At 42.2% G+C, this 21,597-nt stretch overlaps 1 protein-coding gene across 1 annotated transcript in view; it reads right to left on the reverse strand.

The window, feature by feature from the left end:
* LOC134571747 (multidrug resistance-associated protein 1-like) overlaps positions 1-21,597 on the reverse strand; it is a 155,040-nt gene that overhangs the window by 29,799 nt on the left and 103,644 nt on the right. The window contains exons 17-22 of the mRNA XM_063430316.1: positions 15,545-15,721; positions 14,257-14,424; positions 12,739-12,913; positions 7,073-7,151; positions 6,028-6,154; positions 2,209-2,416 (exon numbers count right to left, since the gene is read on the reverse strand). Coding sequence (XP_063286386.1) covers positions 2,209-2,416; positions 6,028-6,154; positions 7,073-7,151; positions 12,739-12,913; positions 14,257-14,424; positions 15,545-15,721 — 934 coding nt within the window. The remainder of the gene's footprint in view (positions 1-2,208; positions 2,417-6,027; positions 6,155-7,072; positions 7,152-12,738; positions 12,914-14,256; positions 14,425-15,544; positions 15,722-21,597) is intronic.

The raw sequence follows: 21,597 nt of genomic DNA on the forward strand, positions 1-21,597 counted from the left end.
CGCTAACATCTTCAATCTCTCCCTTTCCTCTGGCACATTTCCCTCACCCTTCAAACATGCAACTGTAACCCCGATTCTGAAAAAGCCCAACCTTGATCCCAACTCCCCATCCAACTACCGCCCTATCTCGCTACTGCCATTTGCCTCCAAGATCCTCGAGAGAGTTGTGTACGCCAGATTGACAGACTTTCTCGAATCCAACTCTCTGCTTGACCCCCTTCAGTCTGGATTCCGCGCTGGTCACTCTGTCGAAACTGCTGTGACCAAAGTATCAAACGACTTAATTGCTGCTAAATCTCGCAGCCAATACTCTATCCTAATCCTCCTTGATCTTTCTGCCACCTTTGACACTGTTGTTCATCAACAGCTTCTTCACATTCTCCGTAACTTTGGTCTACGGGATACTGCCTCTTCTCCCCAACCCCTCTCTGTCAGCGTCCCCCAAGGTTCTGTCCTCGGCCCCCTACTGTTCTCTATCTATACTGCCTCCCTTGGTAAACTCATCAGCTCCTTTGGCTTCCAATATCATTTATATGCAGATGACACACAAACCTACCTGTCCTCCCCTGATCTCTCTCCACCCACCTTGACTCGTGTTTCTGACTGCCTCTCTGCTATTTCCAACTGGATGGCTGCTCACTTCCTTAGACTCAACCTGTCCAAAACAGAACTTCTAGTTGTTCCTCCCTCAAGTGCTGCTACTCCTGTGCCTGTGTCTCCATCCAAGTCAACGGCGCTACGATCACTTCTACCTTGCAAGCTCGCTGCCTAGGGGTTCTTCTTGATTCTGACCTCTTTTACTCCCCATGTCCAATCGATAGCCAAATCCTGTCGCTTCCAACTCAAGAACAAAGCGCGCATCTGCCCATATCTAACGCCGGACGCAGCGAAGGTACTGGTTCATGCTGTTGTTCTCTCTCGCCTTGACTATTGCAATCCCCTTCTCACTGGTCTTGCATGTTCCCAGCTTGCACCGCTGCAATCTATAATGAAAGCGGCTGCAAGGCTAATTTTCCTGTCCGGTCGCACCTCCCACGCCTCCACGCTCTATCAGTCTCTGCATTGGCTTCCAGTTAGATATAGGGCCCAATTCAAAATTCTGGCGCTTGCTTACAAATCCCTACATAATGCTGCTCCAACATACCTATCCTCCCTCATACACAAGTATGTCCCGTCGAGACCCCTGCACTCAGCCCAAGACCTACGCCTATCCTCTGCCTGGATCCCCACCTCTGATGCTCGCCTTCAAGACTTCTCCAGGGCTGCACCTCTTCTGTGGAACTCCCTTCCCTCCTCAATCAGACTTTCGCCCAGCCTCCACTCCTTCAAAAAATCTCTGAAAACTCACTTCTTCATTAAAGCGTATCAATTACACTGTCAGCAGGTTTCTCATCCCCCACCCCATGACTCCTTTCCTGCAACTGTCAAAAATGACATACCAAGCACTCAATAAACCCTTCTCTAACAAACTATTTAATTCCCCTACTCTAACCCTTTGTGTCACTATACCCCACTCCCTCTAGCATGTAAGCTCATCGAGCACGGCCCTCAACCCCCTCTGTTCCTGTACGTCCAGTTGTCTGATCTCAATTATGTATCTGTTAGTCCACCCATTGTACAGCGCTACGGAATTTGTTGGCGCTATATAAATAATAAAATAATAATAATAATAATAATAATAATAATTCAGCAACTGCCACAAAGTGTCAACATTTCAGTTCTTGTGCAGAATATACATACATATATACACACACACACACACACACACACAGTCTTGTACTTGCTTTGGTGCTACCTCCAGCCAATTCATATATTTCTAAAGAGAGTGCACTCAAAGGTCTTATAATAAATCAAAGATGTGCTTTATTCAGCTTTCAGTGGATATAAAGTATGCTGACGTTTCAATCCACCCGGACTTTTTTCAAGTGCACTCTCTTTGGAAATATAATATATAATTTCCAAAGAGAGTGCACTTGAAAAAATGTATGTATGTATGTATGTATGTATGTATGTATGTATGTATGTATGTATGTATGTATATATATATATATATATATATATATATATATATATATATATATATATAAATAAAACAATCATATTTTTTTTTTATTTCACCTTGTGTGAATGGTGCGGTCCTTGAATTAGTTAAACAAGCAACACGTTCTAGGAAACAAACATTTAAAAAATTGAATTATTTAAACTAACCTTGTGATATTCCCAAAGCTCCATAAACGGACAGTCTCATTTTTGTGTTCTGTTGGGTTCCATTGACGACTCTGTCATCTGTCCACAGGCTGAGCCAATAGTTGGAAGCCAAAGAGGAAACGTGGTTACACAAAAATAGTATCACGCTTATGAACGACAAAATAAGTCCAATGGCTTTCAAGTACTCCCAGAACACAGCTACCTTAACCTACAAAATAAAAGGAAAACAATATTTAAGCCTATATAAAAGAGTCAAACGTCCAACTTGGCAAAGACTATGATTAAAAGAATTAGAAAAAATATTAAATTTAACACAATTCAAAAGTCTGCATACACTAGGAATACTGAAAGCTGTACATCGAAAGTTTGATAAGATTTTGATTTTTTTTTTTATAAATAAATAAAATAAAATAAAAAAAGCTCCAACAAACTCTTGCTCCTTTAGCAAAGCTCATCAGTGCTATAGAAAGTGTAGTAAGCATCAATTCCTGGTTTGGTGAGAACTCACTGTAGAAGCTGCACAACCTACTGTACAAGCCTGTGGGGGCAGTGCTATGATCTGGGGTTGCTGCAGTTGGTCAGGTCTAGGTTCAGGAACATTATGTGCCCAAAGAATGAGGTCAGCTGACTACCTGAATATACTGAATGACCAGGTTATTCCATCAATGGATTTTTTTTCTTCCCTAATGGAAAGGGCATATTCCAAGATGACAATGCCAGGATTCATCGAGCTCCAATTGTAAAAGAGTGGACACTTGGATTGGCCACCACAGAGTCCAAACCTTAACCCCATTGAGAATCTTTGGGATGTGCTGGAGAAGGCTTTGCACAGTGGTCCGACTCTCCCATCATCAATACAAGATCTTGGTGAAAAATGAATGCAACACTGGAAGGAAATAAATCTTGTGACATTGCAGAAGCTTATCGAAACAATGCCACCGCGAATGCGTGCCGAAGCCAATGCTAAAGGCGGACCAACTCTATATAGTAGAGTGTGTGTTTTTTTTGTGGTGACTTTTTGTGTGTGTGTGTGTGTGTGTATATATCTATAAATACAGGTAATACTCGAAAAATTAGAATATCGTGCAAAAGTTCATTTATTTCAGTAATGCAACGTAAAAGGGGAAACTAATATATGAGAGACGCATTACATGCAAACAAAATAGTTCAAGCAGTGATTTGTCATGAGTGTGATGATTATGATAAAAACAAGATGTATACAGTGAGCAGAGGTGAATGAGTGTAATAGCAAGGAATGCTATAGACCTGAGTGGGGACCCCTTAGACCACTCTAACAAATACAAAAGTATAATACATACAATGGTGGATCACACGTCTTGATGCATCTAAAAAGAAACATAAAGCCATATAGTGCAATATTGTCTGTAAATATATTAATATGGATTACTTAGAGATCATGTACTCAAGCCTGGAGCCAAATAATTTCATATGGCTCCCCTGAATAGCGCAGTGGGACTTTTAAATGGGATGTCCCCGTTTTGGACTATAATAGACACTATCAGCCATTTGGCCACACTGGACTTTGGACCAATTTAGCCCTAAAGTCCATGTTTTATTATTTTTACCTATAGTCTTTTTTTTTATTGGTTTTATTGTATACCTTGGATTAATAAAGCTCTTTGTGAAGAAATCCCACTTACACAGTTCAACTTTATTCCTAGGCTGCTTGAGAATTACAAGAGCATCCAGAAAACGGACGGGGACATCCCATTCAAAAATCCCACTGCGCTATTCATGGGAGCCATATGAAATTATTTGGCTCCAGGCTTGTGAGTACATGATCTCTACGTAATCCATATTAATATATTTACAGACAATATTGCACTATATGGTTTTATGTTTCTTTTTAGATGCATCAAGACGTGTGATCCACCATTGTATGTATTATACAGTGTGATGATTAAGGCTTACAGCTCATGAAAACCCCAAATCCACAATCTCAGTAAATTAGAATATTGTGAAAAGGTGCGATATTCTAGGCTCAGAGTGTCCCACTCTAATCAGCTAAGCAATCCATAACACCCGCAAAGAGTTTCTGAGCCTTTAAATGGTCTCTCAGTCTGGTTCAGTAGGAATCACAATCATGGGGAAGACTGCTGACCTGACAGTTGTGCAGAAAACCATCATTGACACCCTCCATAAGGAGGGAAAGCCTCACAAGGTAATTGTGAAGGAAGTTGGGTGTTCCCAAAGTGCTGTATCAAAGCACATTAATAGAAAGTTATGTGGAAGGGAAAAGTGTGGAAGAAAAAGGTGTACAAGCAGCAGGGATGAGCGCAGCCTGGAGAGGATTGTCAGGAAAAGGCCATTCAAAAGTGTTGGGGACTTTCACAAGGAGTGGACTGAGGCTGGAGTCAGTGCATCAAGAGCCACCACACACAGACGGATCCTGGACATGGGCTTCAGATGTATTCCTCTTGTCAAGCTGCTCCTGAACAACAAGCAATGTCAGAAGCGTCTTACCTGAGCTAAAGAAAAACAGACCTGGTCTTTTGCTCAGTGGTCCAAAGTCCTCTTTTCTGATAAGAGCAACTTTTGCATCTCATTTGGAAACCAAGGACCCAGAGTCTGGAGGAAGAATGGAGAGGCACACACTGCAAGATGCTTGAAGTCCAGTGTGAAGTTTCCACAGTCTGTGTTGATTTGGGGAGCCATGTCATCTGCTGGTGTTGGCCCACTGTGCTTTATTAAGCCCAGGGTCAACGCAGCCGTCTACCAGGAGATTTTGGAGCACTTCATGCTTCATTTCCGCAGACGAGCTTTATGGGCATGCGGACTTCATTTTCCAGCAGGACTGGGCACCTGCCCACACTGCCAAAAGTACCAAAGCCTGGTTCAATGACCGTGGGATTACTGTGCTTGATTGGCCAGCAAACTCGCCTGACCTGAACCCCATAGAGAATCTATGGGGCATTGCCAAGAGAAAGATGAGAGAAATGAAACGGAACAATGCAGAAGAGCTGAAGGCCGCTATTGAAGCATCCTGTTCTTCCATAACACCTCAGGCTGATCACTTCCATGCCACGCCACATTGAGGCAGTAATTGCTGCAAAAGGGGCCCACACCAAGTACTGAGTCCATATGCATGCTTATACTTTTCAGATGTCCGATATTGTTCTATGTACACTCCTTGTTTTATTGATTGCATGTAATATTCTAATTTACTGAGATTGTGGATTTGGGGTTTTCATGAGCTGTAAGCCATAATCAACGCACTTATGACAAATCACTGCTTGAACTATCTTGCTTTGCATGTAATGCGTCTCTCATATATTAGTTTCCCTTTATGCATTACTGAAATAAATTAACTTTTGCACGATATTCAAATTTTTCGAGTATCACGTTTGTGGGTGTGTATGTGTGTGTATATATATATATATATATATATATATATATAATGAAAGAAATACTGGTACTCCAGGATTTGGTAAAAAAAAAAAAAAAAAAAGAGGTTAATTCTTCTTTATTCTCACAGTTCCAGTCAACGTTTCTGCTCTTGTACAGAGCTTTCATCAGGACAGAATGTTAAAGCTCTCTCTCAAGAGCTGAAACGTTGACTGGAACTGTGAGAATAAAGAGGAATTAACCTCTTTTTTTTACCAAATCCTGGAGTGACGGTATTTCTTTCGTTATTTATACTTTATGTGACCAGAACACCAGGTATTTATTTTGTTAAAGTTGGAGTGCAGGAGCCTTGGAGATTATATATAGATCATTAAAAGAAGGTGTGGAACAAACTCAGCCTTCATTTCAATGTAATTTTAAGTGTATGGAAATTAGCTAAACAAATCAACTCACGCTGCCCGTTTTAGCTTTGTCTGCTTCTGTTAGTTTCCAGTCATCCTTTGGACCTCCTGACTTGTCTATGTTGGCTGTACTGTTTGAATGAATATTTTTGTTGCTTTCAGAGGCCACGCTCAGGGGACTAAAAGAAGAAAAGAAAACAAAACCTGTAAAAACTGAATAGCTGTAACCGGATACTCACAAGGAAATAATCATATAACAATAGTGTAATAACTACGTAACGGATTGTGTAATGTATGGACACTGCCAAGAGGTTTTAGGATAGTCGCCAAGTTCACTACAGTTCAAAAGCTGTGTGAGTAAAATCCCTTGTGGAATGCATACCCGTTGTAAACAGGATAGAACCAAGGATATTTTCTGAAAAATTGCACTTTTCCATCTTAAAGTGCACCTGTAGCTCAGTGTCACTTTGTAGGGGATAACAATTTATTGAAGTTTAATTGTTAGCTCATGCGTAGATATATAATGCTTCCAATGTGCGCAATCATTTATTTGTGCTATGCTTAAACATCAAAGGACAATCCGATTATTTACACTAAAAGAATGGAGGTAGTCTGCATTTTGTGACTGGTGGTGTAGGTGCTTTAATTAAGGTGATAGGGCATACAATCAACACTGACGGAATTGCAGTGACATTATGTAAGTGCTTTGGTTCGTATGGAGTTAAAAACACATTTGCCATTCACTACATGGGGTACTCTAGGACATACAGATTGTACAGACTCTAGATTGTAAGCTCACGGGCCATCTAGCCAAGCACTTTGTATAAAAGAGCTCCAATGGCTAGATATCAGCTTACGGGCAGGGCTCTCTTACCCCTTGTATTTGTATGTGTATATTGTACGTTTCTCAACTAATTGTACAGCGCTGCGGAATCTGTGTGCGCTTTATAAATAGCAATAATAAATAAATAAATACAAATGTAGGCGTACAAATAGATATCAAAGAATGGTTCCGAAAGGCCTTGTATACGGATCAAGCCTCAAAATAATTACAGTCAGCCACCAGGTGGCGCATGAAGCATTCGCTCACAACTTACCGCTGCAGTAATTTCTCATTTTTCTCATTCATCAAAATCCCATTTTCCAGATGTTTCTCTTCTGATGGACTTGGTATTTCTGTGAACAGTAAAACCAGCCAAGAATAAGGGATAGCACGCTGAATAGATCATAAGATGCAAAAATTGATTTTTCGTATTGGTGCCCGATTTTAAAGGACATTCTTTGGTTGAGTTTAGAAAAAGCTCAAACATTTTCAGTTTTCCTAATAAAACCCCATACTGTAATAAATTGAAAACCCAACCTCTAAAATACCTGTGATTACAGCAGAGTTGGACAATTTTTCAAAATTTGTGATTAAGCCTAAAGTTTTTACATAGGTGAACTGCAAAGAAGGAAATCGAATGACCTAGGCAAGCAAGTACTCTGGATTATAGTTTTCTCCATGGGTGATCGTGTTCACTAGCATAGTGCAGCCAAACAAGGCCGCGGCAGGGGTATTCACGCTTCTCTGCCTGGTCACATACAGGGTCCCTCCACTCACTTCTCATGCTGTGGACTCAAATTGTATGGTGAGCAAAAGTCCTCAGCAAAGCAACAGTCATGGTAGGAGAGATTAACCAGACACGTAGGGAGATTGATAAAGGGGAGCATCAATATACTGAAATGGGGTTATGTAAACAGCAAATAGGAGAATTTGGGAGTGAACAGACTGAAATAGGGGGAATAGACCGAGAACGGGGTTGGAAAGACTAAAAATAATGCTGTGATTAAATAATGGGGAGTGCACAAACAGAGAATGTGGGATAGATTTTATGTGAAGTTTGGGGGGGGAGGGGGGTAGCAGATAAGAATGGAGAGAGTGGATTGACAAAGAACGGCAGTCTTGGAATGGCAGACAGAAAGAAAATGGGGGTGGACAGAGAACAGGTGTAGGCGTGAAGAAACATAATGGGCACAAATATAGGGGGAGAAACAAAGAGGGCGACAATTGGGGGAGAGACAGATGTGGAAGATTGACATGGGAAACAGAAGAGGGAGAGAGATACGACTTGTGTTGTACCCATAGCATCAGTGCACCATAAACACTACAATAAGCCACGGTTGCTATGATGCTTGAAATGTCAATAGGGGTTGGGTTGCTAATGTCAAAATCCACCGTGGGAGCTGGGTGCCAAACACCCAATGGCCCCTGGAGCATAAAACAAACCCAAGAACTCTAGACCAGCCAGGGTGATATACCTCTGCTATACTACTACTCGTAGACTATCATTTCTTACCAACGTGTTTATATCTTAAACTTTCCAGTGTGATATATTGTTTAGTATATATATATATATATATATATATATATATATATATATATATATACACATGCTTCCAGTCACCTAACTCATTCATATACTCATACTCAGAAAGACATGTAATCTTATATAGGATAAATGTATGATTATTTAGACCAGATGTCACTGTATAGAACGCATGTCCCTCTCTCAAGCATAGATAAGCATAACTGAGCATAACCAAACCAACATCGAGAAGCTAAAACGATGACACTCACCATGAACCCTCATCTTAAGCTACTGAGTTAAACGTGTTTATAATTTATAATTGCACTGCACACTCAAATTTAAGAGAATTTTACCTTGCATGTCATGTTTACTCACTGTCTTTACCTCCTCTAACAAAAATAAAAAAAAATGTGCTGTTTACTCATACGCCACGTTAAGTCTATTATGCCTGTTACTATACTGCATGTGAATGCTATTGTGGCTGAGCAAGCCTATTGTTATACTATGCACAACATAAAGAATAAAAAAAAAAAAAAGGCTGGTTTAGACCTAATGTGTCCATAGGAAAGGGTTAATCATTTCTAGCATCCACCCCTTCTCTTGTCTATTTAAACTCAGGCCTCCAATTAATCAATGGGTGATTTTTGAGTCACAATCAAATGCGCTGCTCTTGTGTACGCTGTGCCTTAGTAGCCCAAGCTCTTGTTCCAGCAAAATACCCTGTGCACTCAAATGTTAACAGATTCCCGGCACCTGGTCTCAGCACAGTCCTGACCTCCTGGCTCTTAAACCATACTTACGGTAAAATGACCACGCTCATGCTAAGCTCCATTATAATGCTGTGTCCAATACTGGAATGACCTTGTCTCAAATCCTGCACACCAACAGCGCTCTCTCCTAAATCCTCTGTACTGTTGCTTTCATTTTTAGACAAAGCTCCAGCCTTCCTCTTCTTGCATTCGGTATAACAGACACCGTAATTGCTAGGTTCTCTACTCACTTGCTATGAATTATCAGACATTGGCCTTACTAACAAGTTATGCTCTGACTCTCCTCTATGTTAGACAAAACGGGTCATTGTTCATTATAGTTATGTTATACATTGTTGATCATATATTTTTTCAAATTGTCCAATAACCGTTTCAATCAAAGAACAATGTCATTTGGTAAAACATCACTGAAATGTCTAATTTGTATCCTAAAGATCCTTCCATTAGAGATATTTGGACCAACTTAAGAGCCGGCGTCTGGTTCATAGTAGTGGGAGTGATCATCCACTACTAACTTACCGGTATTCTATTTATATATAAAACAACAACAACCATTTGCACCAATTCTGTTCTAATAGCATATATTGGAACATTCTGTAAATCTTGGTGACACAGCCCAATAAATGGTCTCATTTATTGCCATTAATTGAAGTGCTTCTAGAGTAGAAACCTTTCATTTACAATTAATTTATTGTGCCCATACATTATTACTATTACTACAATACAACAATTAACAAAAACACAACAGAAATATAGGCTGACACAAAGTGCTCAATAATAAGCATGTATCATTTCATTACAGCAGGGCGATATTTACATTACATAGTGAAGACTTGGGTTAGAACACATGATTCAGGGGACATATTGGGCTGCACAATATACTTCAAACAACTTCTTCACTGAAACCGGGTGTTGGCACAAATAAACCACAACAACAACAAAAATTAAATTTGACACACGTGCTCCTACTTAGGTTCTCTGCCAATTGTTGATTAAGTCGACATCAAAATCAAAATCAAGATGGCACATACAGGTTTGCTGATACTTTGTTGTAAAATAATGCAACATTTAGCAAACATGTTCAAGCTGCTTATTCTGCTAAGCCTTCAGGTTGTTATGATGCAGCGGCTAGTTAAGTTTCCCAGGCTCTAAACACACAGTCATATGCCAAGAAAACGTTGCAGTGGAAGTGACTTTGCTTCTCTCCACATTCTCTCCACCCAGGCCAATTACACAGATCTAAACAAACAGTTAATGCCTGGGTGAAATGCACTGTGTAGGAGACAGAACACTGCCCCCACTGCCCTCTGTTGATCTATGGTGCAAACAGAGAGCCAACATTCTTCTTTGTCAGGATGAGGAGCTCCAATCAGAAGCATCCCATTCTGGTCTATATACTGACCGTATCCCATAATCTCCTGGAGTGCAGGTATTTATAGGGTACGCATTTTATCCTGGATGAAACAACTCTACAAACTATAGAAGCCAAGATGGAGTGAAAAGGAGAATTTATAGCTCCTGATCAAACATTATAACCTCTGTAAGGAGTCATATTTCCTAGAGCATTGCATTTCTCAGTCTACGTAAAGATAGGAAATGATATGTAACAAAATTCATTTTAATAAATCCCCAGTGCATTTTGCAATATACTGATTGGGTTAGTATGTTATCAAAACAATATCGGATTTTTATTTTTGACCTTGAATACACCGTTTACAAATCATGCTGCACAGCTTTGTTCCATGCAGGCATGCCACCAGTCTTGCTCCTTATTGCCAAACTCTTGCATTAAATAATCTCCCATTCACTTCCAAACATCACGCTGTTCTCATGTCAAATATAGAATTAATATTGATTGGTTCATCAGCTTGTTGAAATTTGGTATTTTGAGTCTCTTATTTCAGTTTGTATTATGTAAATAAAGCTGTTACACCAAAAATTAAATGCACTTCGATCAGAGTTCATTTGAATATGCATATTGAGTGTTTAATAAAATATGCTTTTTATAAAAATCAAAAATTAGAAAGACTGCTTACACATCTTCAAAGACATGTACTAATCATCTGAAACAACTGGATAGCAATAAAACACCGCAAAAAAATAAAAAGGAAAAAAAATAAAAAAAATTCGCAGCCCAGCATTTAAATTACCCTAAACTGATTAATTTGTGCTGTGCAACCGTCCTCCTTTGTATTTGGTTGCTCTTTTTGTACTTTTAGTACACCATAAGCATAAACCAAGGGTGCCCAAAAAGTAGACCCCCAGAGGTTTTAAAAAACTACGGCTTTCATGAGGTTTTCATGAGGTTTTGTCATTCTAAAAACATGCAAAGCATCATGGGAGTTGTAGTTCTACAACATCTGAGGATCTACCTTTTCGCATGCCTGGTATAAATCGATCTAAACATCCCACTATTCTATATTATGCTCCTCAACTGTTTGCGTTTTTTTTTTTATCACTGGTGCAGAATCTTTTGTGTATTAGTCACAGAATTGTTTCCACATCAGTGAGAATAAATTCTTTAATTAAACTTTAAAAAACGATAAATGGCTTTAATGAAAGTTAAATTATTAATAAATCCTACAGTCCTTAAAGATCTCTGAATTCCTGGAACTCTCCATCACACGCGTATTATGTGATCATTTCTAAATGAGCATTTTTACTTACACCCTGGAGACCACATGCATTAAAAATAACCAGTCAATAACAAAACCATGCATCAAGACAAACCTTCCTCTTCTTCAAACTCTGTACTGTCTGTATTCATGGCAGCACAAAATAAAAATAAGCAAAAAATATGTTAGAATAGAGTCTGTAGCTCATAAACAGATAGAAGTATTTAAATCAAAGCAGGACTCATTAAAGGCTTTAGAACAGGGGTAAACGGGTAAACAGGTGGACCACCAGCTGTTGGGGAACCAGGTCTGCCATGAGACTTGTTTGATGATCGCTGTTAAATCATGTTTCATAGCTCTCTTTTCTAGGAACCTAAAACATTCCCGCTTGATCACAGCATCAATGAAATGATCACTCAGGCTAATGCATCTGTTATCAAGCCTTAGAATATTTAGCAATTTGGCAATTGAGAACCTAGAAACAAAATCTTTAGATCTCAATAATATTATAAAAGAAATGCAAATTTTAACATCTGCCTTCTCTGGAATCAGTACATTTTGAAGGTAAACTAGAGGCACCCAGACCATGAAGTGGTCTGAGTGCAGTGGTTCTGTTATTTTAGATCTACAATCTAAAATATTGCTGTTTGGTAGATACGGCAATGTTTTAAATGAAGGGTTAAACAAGCCTCTAGTCACGGTCTTCTTGACAGGAACTAGAGATTCACTTGATCATTTGACATCGATGACCATGAGGACGCCCAACATCAAATGCATCTCATTGGGAAGCATTGTATTCAATACATTCATATAAGAAGCATTGGATTGGATGTGTATCTCGACCTCAATGCTTCACTATGAAGAGTATAGAATTCAGCAAGAAGCCAGGAAGTGACGCCTCCAGGACGACATCACGGGAGAAAAAACAGGGGGCAGCAAAGAGGGAGTCTTGGCACTGGATAATGGTTCAGCTGTCAATAGCACAGCGCTAATGTATGCTACAGAATTAATTAAACCTGTAAATGGTCACCTTGATCCTTATTCTGTTCAGCATTGGCGTATGTACGAAGAAACTCTGCAAATGCTCCATCCTGTTGCAAAAGATTCTGATAGGACCCGACTTCTGTGATTTTTCCATCAATCATTACTATGATAGAATCCATTTGCGGCAGATAACTCACACCATGTGTTACAAGAATTCGCGTCTGTAAAAATTAAATACGAATCCAAATTTATTTTAAAAAACAATAATAAAAAAAAAAAATATTCACAAATGGATGGATTTTTAGCGCTTGTGATGTAAGTAGTAAAGTCAGCTAGAACAACCCAAATCAGAATCACTCTTATCAGTTCAGAGAAATGATGTGTACAGATTAAGGGAGCAGCGCCTCGGAGATATTCAGATATGAAATGAGATAAGCACACAGAGGAAGACTAGTTGGTATATAAGTTATATTGAGGATAAAAAGAAGAAATGTACTTACAATATGTAGAGCTGCCGGTGAGTTCTACTACTATTGCCTAGGCGGTACGATACCCGTCTAAGGATCCAATCTGTTTATATTTTAAAACCACCTGACCAACAATCCCCATTGGATCAAGAGAAGGATCCAACATCCTTCGGAGGGGATTGTACTGCCCAGGAGCATATACAAATAGAGCTCATTGGCAGCTCTACACAATTTAAAGGGACACTTTAGTCACCAGTGCAACTACATGTATTCCTGATCCTATAGTGTTAACATGACCATCTAGCCCCCCTGGGCCCCTCATGCCTCCATAAAATATAGTAAAAATCTTACTGTATTCAAGCCAGAAGCTGTAAATCTGCATGCTGTTAGACTCAGGAAAAACAAGCAGTCTGCTGACATGTGATAGCCTGATCCAATCACAGTGCTTCCCCATAGGATTGGCTGAGACTGACAAGGAGGCAGATCAGGGGCAGAGCCAGCATGATTCAAACACAGCCCTGGCCAATCAGCATTTCCTCATAGAGATGAATTGAATCAATGAATCTCTATGAGGAAAGTTAAGTGTCTGCATGCAGAGGGAGGAGACACTGAATCACAGGATGCTCATGCACAGCAGATCTGAGTGGATGGAGGCATATTATGCCATCATCAACTCCGAAGTCCCTCTGGTTCACTCTGAGTGACTGCAACGGGAGGTGTTCCTAGCTTTCAATGTAAACACTAGATTTTCTCAGAAAATACAGTGTTTACATGAGAAAGGCTGCAGGGAGCTATAGTTCTCACCTGAACAACCTCATTAAGCTGAAGTTGTTCAGGTGACTATAGTGTCCCTTTAAGTGAATTTCTTCTTCTTATCTCAATACAACACCCAACCTACTAGACCATATGGTCTTCCTCTATGTGCTGGTCTCATTTCATATCCCAATATCCCACAAGATCCCCCTAGAAGCTGCTCCCTTCAAAATAAATCAGTCTATTTACACAGACAAAGTTACAAAACTACAATGTCCTCTATGCAAACATGACATAGTATTATTTCAAACTCCGTTTCACCTTGTGATCATTGTTTTACTTACTTTATCTTTCAGGAGTCCTTTTGGCCCAATGACGTGATCGAAAATGTGTTTTCCCACATGAGCATCAACAGCTGACAAGGGGTCATCAAGCAAATAGACATCAGTATTGCAATAAACTGCACGAGCAAGGCTGACTCTCTGCTTCTGACCTCCAGATAAATTAACTCCCTGAACACACAACAAAATTCAAATATACAATTATTTATATAGCTCCAACATATTCTGCGGTGCTGTACAATAGTAAACAAGACAAAAAACATTTAATTCTAACAAAAACGTATATATGACAAATCAGTACAGTAGGTGACCATATGAGCTTACAATCTAAAGATACTTGCTGGATACTAAACAATACTACATTAGATCATATTAAGGTAATGAGATTTACATCATTAATGGTGGATCTAAACAGTTTAAATACAGAGGTGAAAGGGTTTACAAAATAGAGTGGCTAAACTTGCAGGGACTATAGAACTGCAAATTGGAAACTCTCGTGCTAAATGGGCGCATGCGTCTCCCTGTACAAAAGAACTAGTCACAAAACAAACACTGGTTATTCCACAAGAAAGGAAGAATTAATTCCCAATAGCACAAGCATGCCAAGAATGCCAATGGTCATTTACATACCAGGCGACAAGTGGATTAAAGCTTTTTAGGCAAAGTATTTCCATACATTTATAATCCTATAAAAACGTGCTATCACATTTTGCAAGTTATCTGTATACTTTCAATGCTGGATTGATGGCAATTAAAAAAAAAAAAAAAAAAAAGCAACAAAAAAAACCCCCAAAACACAACACATTTTAAGAATGTATTCTGCAATTATTAACCCCTCCTGCACCACCAGGGTGGTGGGGTGGGGGTGCCTTGACGGAGGGGGCACTATAGGGAGCTATAGTGCTTGAAAAACAACTTCTTTCCCCTGGCACTATAGTATCCCTTTAAGTCTGAGTCAATAAGTGTTATAAATGTACATATATCAAACAATGTTTACACTGCAAAAATAATGCCAATGCTGCAAACATTCTAAATTAAAACATATTTTAAAAAGCAAACATGATAGATTACATAAATTGAATCACTCGTGTGCTTTTCCCGTAGGGAACCGACACATGCTAACACATATTGCATAACACATTTATGCAGTATTTATTATGCAACTTCAGCAGGTTTGGCATGGCATCTCAGAGAAGGAATTAAATTGCCAGTGATCTCATCATTGTGGAAAATCCCGTTAAACTTGGCTTCTCTGTGGGTTACATTAAAAAATTAGGAAGAATATTCGGACCTTTTCTCCAATTTCTGTTCTGTCCCCAGAGGGCAGTATCTCCAAGTCAGGCAGCAGCGCACAGGATTCTAACACTTCCTTGTATAGAGGTTCCTTGATTTCTCTTCCAAATAGGACATTGTCTTTAAGCGATGCATTTTGTATCCATGCTTGTTGGGGAACGTAAGCCACAGAGCCCTGTAAAACACAAAACACAATTTGTTTTTCTCTTTACAAATGGATGTGCTAGATCACATTCTTGGTTTAGTTTTAAATAGCAACAGCTTACTCAAATATTATCCCTCCATAAAAAAATAATAAATATATTTAAACAAAAAAAAAAAAACATTTTGCCTAAAAGACTGTCTGCTTTAACCCCTCAGTGACCAGACCATTTTTCAATTTTCTTACAGTTAAGGACCAGGACTGTTTTTACATTTAGCTGTAATTTTCTACTTATTTACTGTACCCACACAGATTATATACACCGTTTTTCTCGCCATTAAATGGTCTTTCTAAAGATACCATTATTTTCATCATATCATAGAATTTACTATTGAAAAAATTATAAAATATGAAATTAAACCCCCCCTTTTCTAACTTTGACCGCCTTAAAATCTGTTACACATCTACAACCGCCAAAAAACACCCGTGCTATATGGTTTTAAAATGTTGTCCTGAGTTTAGAAATACTCAATGTTAAAGGGACAATATAGTCACCAAAACAACTTTAGCTTAATGAAGTTAAATCACTGTTTTTGCAGCCCTAGTCACACATCCCTGCATGTGACTTACACAACCTTACAACACTTCCCGCAAAGAGTCATCTAATGTTTACACTTCCTGTATTTAAAATACTGTTTAATTTAGAATTTCTTATCTCCTGCCCTGTTAATAGCTTTCTAGACCCTGCAGGAGCCTCTTATATGTACCGTATATACTCGAGTATAAGACGAGTTTTTCAGCACATTTTTTGTGCTGAAAAACCCCAACTCGGCTTATACTCGAGTCAGAGTCTGTATTATGGCAATTTGCATTGCCATAATACAGACCGGGGGAGAGGGGGGCTGGCAGAGCTGTAACTTGCCTGTCCTGCAGCTCCTGTCAGCTCTCTCCTCCTCCGCGCCGTCCGTTCAGCACCTCGGTCAGCTCCCAGTGTGAGTCTCGCGAGAGCCGCGGCTCTCGCGAGACTTACACTGGGAGCTGACAGAGGGAGCTGCACAGACCGCGCGGAGGAGGAGGGAGCTAACAGGAGCTGCAGGAGAGGTAAGTACAGCTCTGCCAGCCCCCCTCTATCCCCACTGAACTACCAATGACACTGGACCACCAGGGAAGGAGCCCCCCTCCCTGCTATGTATCAAGCAGGGAGTGGGGACGAAAAAAAAATATTAAAAAATAAAAAATTATAATTCAGTTAAATAATAAATAAGAATAATAAACAAATATAATAATATTACAAAATAAAAAATAAAATAATTAATAAAAAAAATAATATATCAAAATGCCCACCCCCACCAACACATACACAAACACTGCATCACACACACTCACACTTCATTCATATACACACACACTGCACTCACACACACTGCATTCATACCCACACACTGCACTCATACATACACGCACTGCATGCATACCCACACGCACTGCACTCATACCCACACGCACTGCACTCATACCCACACGCACTGCACTCATACCCACACGCACTGCACTCATACCCACACGCACTGCACTCATACATACACGCACTGCACTCATACATACACGCACTGCACTCATACATACACGCACTGCACTCATACATACACGCACTGCACTCATACATACACGCACTGCCAGGGCTGCCACCAGAAATTTTGTGGCCCCTGACACAGCCTACGGTCTGGGCCCCCCGGGGCCCGCCCCCAAGTCAGTCCACATGACCCGCCCCAAGTCCGCCCACATAACCCGCCCCCACATGCCCCCACAGGGCCCATCTTAAGTCTACCCACAAGGATGAGGTGTCTGTGTACTGAATTTGTTTGTGTGTTGTGGCGAAACCAACCTCGCCACTGGGCCCTGGAGAAGCCTGTTTGCTAGCCTCCTACCTGCTGACTATGGCCCCTGGGTTATTTGGGGCATATTGTACTGTATATTGCTGCTACTGGCCCTTTTAACAGCATCTATGGACATATTGGGACTTTTGGGACTACTGTCCCTTTAAGACTGTGATACATACTCTAGTGTACTGCCTGTAATATTATATGTGTATTAAGTTTAACCTGGGATATGTATGCAGCATTCAACTGATTGTTCGGTAGAATCACTCCATTTATTATATTGAGTGAAACTACCGAACAACCAGACCACCCAGGAATAAGTGTGCCTCCAATTACAGTTTGCAACAATGTTGCAAACGGGTAATTGGCAATCAGTGTAATGTATTCTTTGTCCTCTGGGTGGCCGCCATTCGGGAAACAAACACGTGGCGGCGGCCATCTTAAACTACCGAACAGCGGTGTTTTGCCGTCGAGTGTCTGGAACTAAAATCGGACACTTGACTAGGCAAACACCGCTGAGACCTCCATACTTCCAGAAATTCGTATGGAAACTACCGAATGACCCGCCGTTCGGTAGAAAGAACCCCAGAAACAAGGGAATTCATTCAAACCCTCTCCAGGCTCTATAACACAGGCAATTCGCCTGTTTTCATTCCCTTGTTTGTGACCGACCGCAGGGCCAAAATGCATGGAACTGTTTTCGGATACTTTACCCATGCGGTTGGTCAAATCTTTGGAACCCCATATCTCACGAACCATTCATCCGAATTACTTGAATTTTGGATATGTTGTCCCCCTGAATAAGGGCTATCCAGCGATGCTGGATTTAAAGGTGTACCCCCGGGTTTTGGGGTACATCCAGAACTTGGCTGAAAAAGTGTACCGGATAATTGAGTTTAATGTTATCTGAGGGGAGGGGATGTGTGGGCTGAACCATGTATGTGATTGGTTATTTTATGCCTCCCCCTGGGTGTGGCCTGTATGTGGATTAGTGTAATAAAAGCCAGGCTGGATGAGCCAGTCCAGAGTTCCTGTTTTACCCTCAAAGTGATGTGTCGTCTCATTATTGGGGGGAAGGATTTATTGCATGCTGTTCCAGTTGACTGCTAGGAGTACAAGCCTATTCATATGGTTCCTATTCAATGGTCTACAGCATTCATATGCTTGGGAGAATTTAAAAGGTTTGTCGGATTCGGTGATTGTGGTGTCTGCCAGAGTGCTTGGAGTCCTCAGGAAGCACTAGGAGCATCCATTAACGGAGGTACCAAGTCGGGGTGCCAGGTGATCCGTTACATTGGTGGCAAGCGGTGGGATGGCGTCCTAGTGCGAGATAAAGCAGCTCGGAGACACAGTGCGTTTGGATTTACAATTGAGGGCGACGCTGGTGTGCATACAGCGTCCCTGTTTACATAAAGATTTGGGAAAATGGGGTTCGTAGACCCCTGGGCAACACACACACCTGAGGAAGAGAGTGAATTAGAATGGAGAGATAATGCCCGGATAGAATTATGGTACGATGCCCTGGAGGAAGTCCAGTATCAACGGCAGCAGCGCCTTCCTGGTGTCGCATACCGGTTGGAGGAACAAATGGCCTGGCGGATGCCGCTTCTGGGAGACCAACCTGGAGGGCAGCGGGTAAGACAACTCGAGTACCTCGTGGAAAGGGAACTGAGCTTGGACACCTCATACCGGGCACTGTGGTGGTGCACTGTCCAGCCAGAGACGTGGAGGGCAGAGGGCATCCAGCCAGAGGGGGAGAACTACACGAGCCCTGGCCTGTTGTGGAAAGCCTTAGTGGAGGATGTCGACTTCGGCAGTCCAGCAGAGTCACGGTACTGGGCTATCTTTCATTACCGAGGTGAGATGATACAGGGCCCGAGATCTATTGGACTGGGACAAGACCTCCGCCGTTTCGCTGCCATGGAACGAGAGCTGGAGATGGACTATGTAGAACTATTAAATTCCTGCCAGCCGCAGAGCAGGGACGCAGACCGGGAAAACTGGGTGGCAGACCCAGACCTGCTAGCCTACAGCTGGGAAAAGGTGGCTGAGGTACCCCCTGCTTCACTACCAGCTGCAGAAGTTGGGGACCTCATAGACTGGTCCTGGAGAGACCCACAGATGGCAGGTGAAGATGGGACCGAGATCTCTCTACCGGCCCTACAGGGATGCTGGGCAGTTGGCCCAGATCCCCAGCGGCAGTCTACGGTTCAGGGAGAGGAGCCTGTTATTACCTCTCCCCAGCGGCAGCACAGCTCACCAAGGGGAGACAGTAAGCCCCTCACCAGCGCAGATGGGACTGTGGTCTCTGCGCCCTGCCTACAGGGAGTACAGAGGGTCAGCCCTGCTCCCCAGCGGCAGTCTACAGTGCAGGGAGAGGCGCCTGATACCCCCTCTCCCCACCGACAACCTAACCCACCAAGGGGAGACAGAAAACCCCTCACCAGCGCAGATGGGACCGTGGTCTCTGCGCCCAAGTTACAGGGAGCTGAAGGGGCCGTCCTCCATCCCCAGCGGCAGTGTGATTTGTTGGGAATTGGGAGCCCAGTCTCCATTCCCCAGCGGCAGTGTGAATTGCAGGGAATTGGGAGCCCAGTCTCCATTCCCCAGCGGCAGGCTGAGTTACAGGGGGCAGAGGTAGTTGGTCCTACCCCCCAGCAGCAGAGTGATATGCCGGGAAGGCAGTGTGAAGTGCAGGGAGAGGAGAGCAGCGTCCTCCCTCCCCAGCGGAAGGCTGAGTTACAGGGGGCAGAGGTAGTTGGTCCTACCCCCCAGCAGCAGCATGATTGTTTGGGAATAGAGAGCCCAGTCTCTATTCCCCAGCAGCAGGACACTGAATTGGGAGGAGAGACAGTCGGTCTCCCTCCACAAAGACTGAAAGTAGGCATGGGAGAGGAGATTGTTACCACCTCTCCCCAGCGACGGATCATCGATGGGCAGAGTGTTCTAATGGGAGAGGAGCTGGTTACCACCTCTCCCCAGCGGCAGCTTAATATACCAGGGGGAGACTGTAAGCCCCACACCTGTGCAGATGGGACCGTGGTCTCTGCACTTCCAGCACAGGGGGTAGGGACGGTCGGTCCTGCCCCCCCACAACAGGGCTGTTTAGCCAAAGGGGAGACAGTCTGTCTCCAGCAGCAGAGCTGTGTAACTCAAGGGGAGACAGTCGGTCTCCAGCAGCAGAGCTGCGCAGCTAAAGGGGAGGCAGTCGGTCTCCAGCAAGGCTCCAACCAGACTACTCCCGGGGTAGTGCTGGCACCAGGGCAGAGTACCGCTGGGCTCTGCCCACTCAGCAACCCACCAAAACAGCCTACCAGTCCCCCACACAGCCATGGTGAGGCACCTGGACCTGGACAAGTTTTTCTCTTACTCAGGTGTAGTAACCATTTATTGTGGGTGGGCTGTACTGCTGTTTCTGTTTTGTGGGTGGGCTGCTGGACTAACAAGGGCACTGACCGGCAAGAGGTCAGGTACCCTGTTAGTCTGTTTGGAAAAGGGGAGAAATGTGGCGAAACCAACCTCGCCACTGGGCCCTGGAGAAGCCTGTTTGCTAGCCTCCTACCTGCTGACTATGGCCCCTGGGTTATTTGGGGCATATTGTACTGTATATTGCTGCTACTGGCCCTTTTAACAGCATCTATGGACATATTGGGACTTTTGGGACTACTGTCCCTTTAAGACTGTGATACATACTCTAGTGTACTGCCTGTAATATTATATGTGTATTAAGTTTAACCTGGGATATGTATGCAGCATTCAACTGATTGTTCGGTAGAATCACTCCATTTATTATATTGAGTGAAACTACCGAACAACCAGACCACCCAGGAATAAGTGTGCCTCCAATTACAGTTTGCAACAATGTTGCAAACGGGTAATTGGCAATCAGTGTAATGTATTCTTTGTCCTCTGGGTGGCCGCCATTCGGGAAACAAACACGTGGCGGCGGCCATCTTAAACTACCGAACAGCGGTGTTTTGCCGTCGAGTGTCTGGAACTAAAATCGGACACTTGACTAGGCAAACACCG

The sequence above is a fragment of the Pelobates fuscus genome, chromosome 8 (genome assembly GCF_036172605.1).
Source record: "Pelobates fuscus isolate aPelFus1 chromosome 8, aPelFus1.pri, whole genome shotgun sequence".
Classification (NCBI taxonomy): domain Eukaryota; kingdom Metazoa; phylum Chordata; class Amphibia; order Anura; family Pelobatidae; genus Pelobates; species Pelobates fuscus.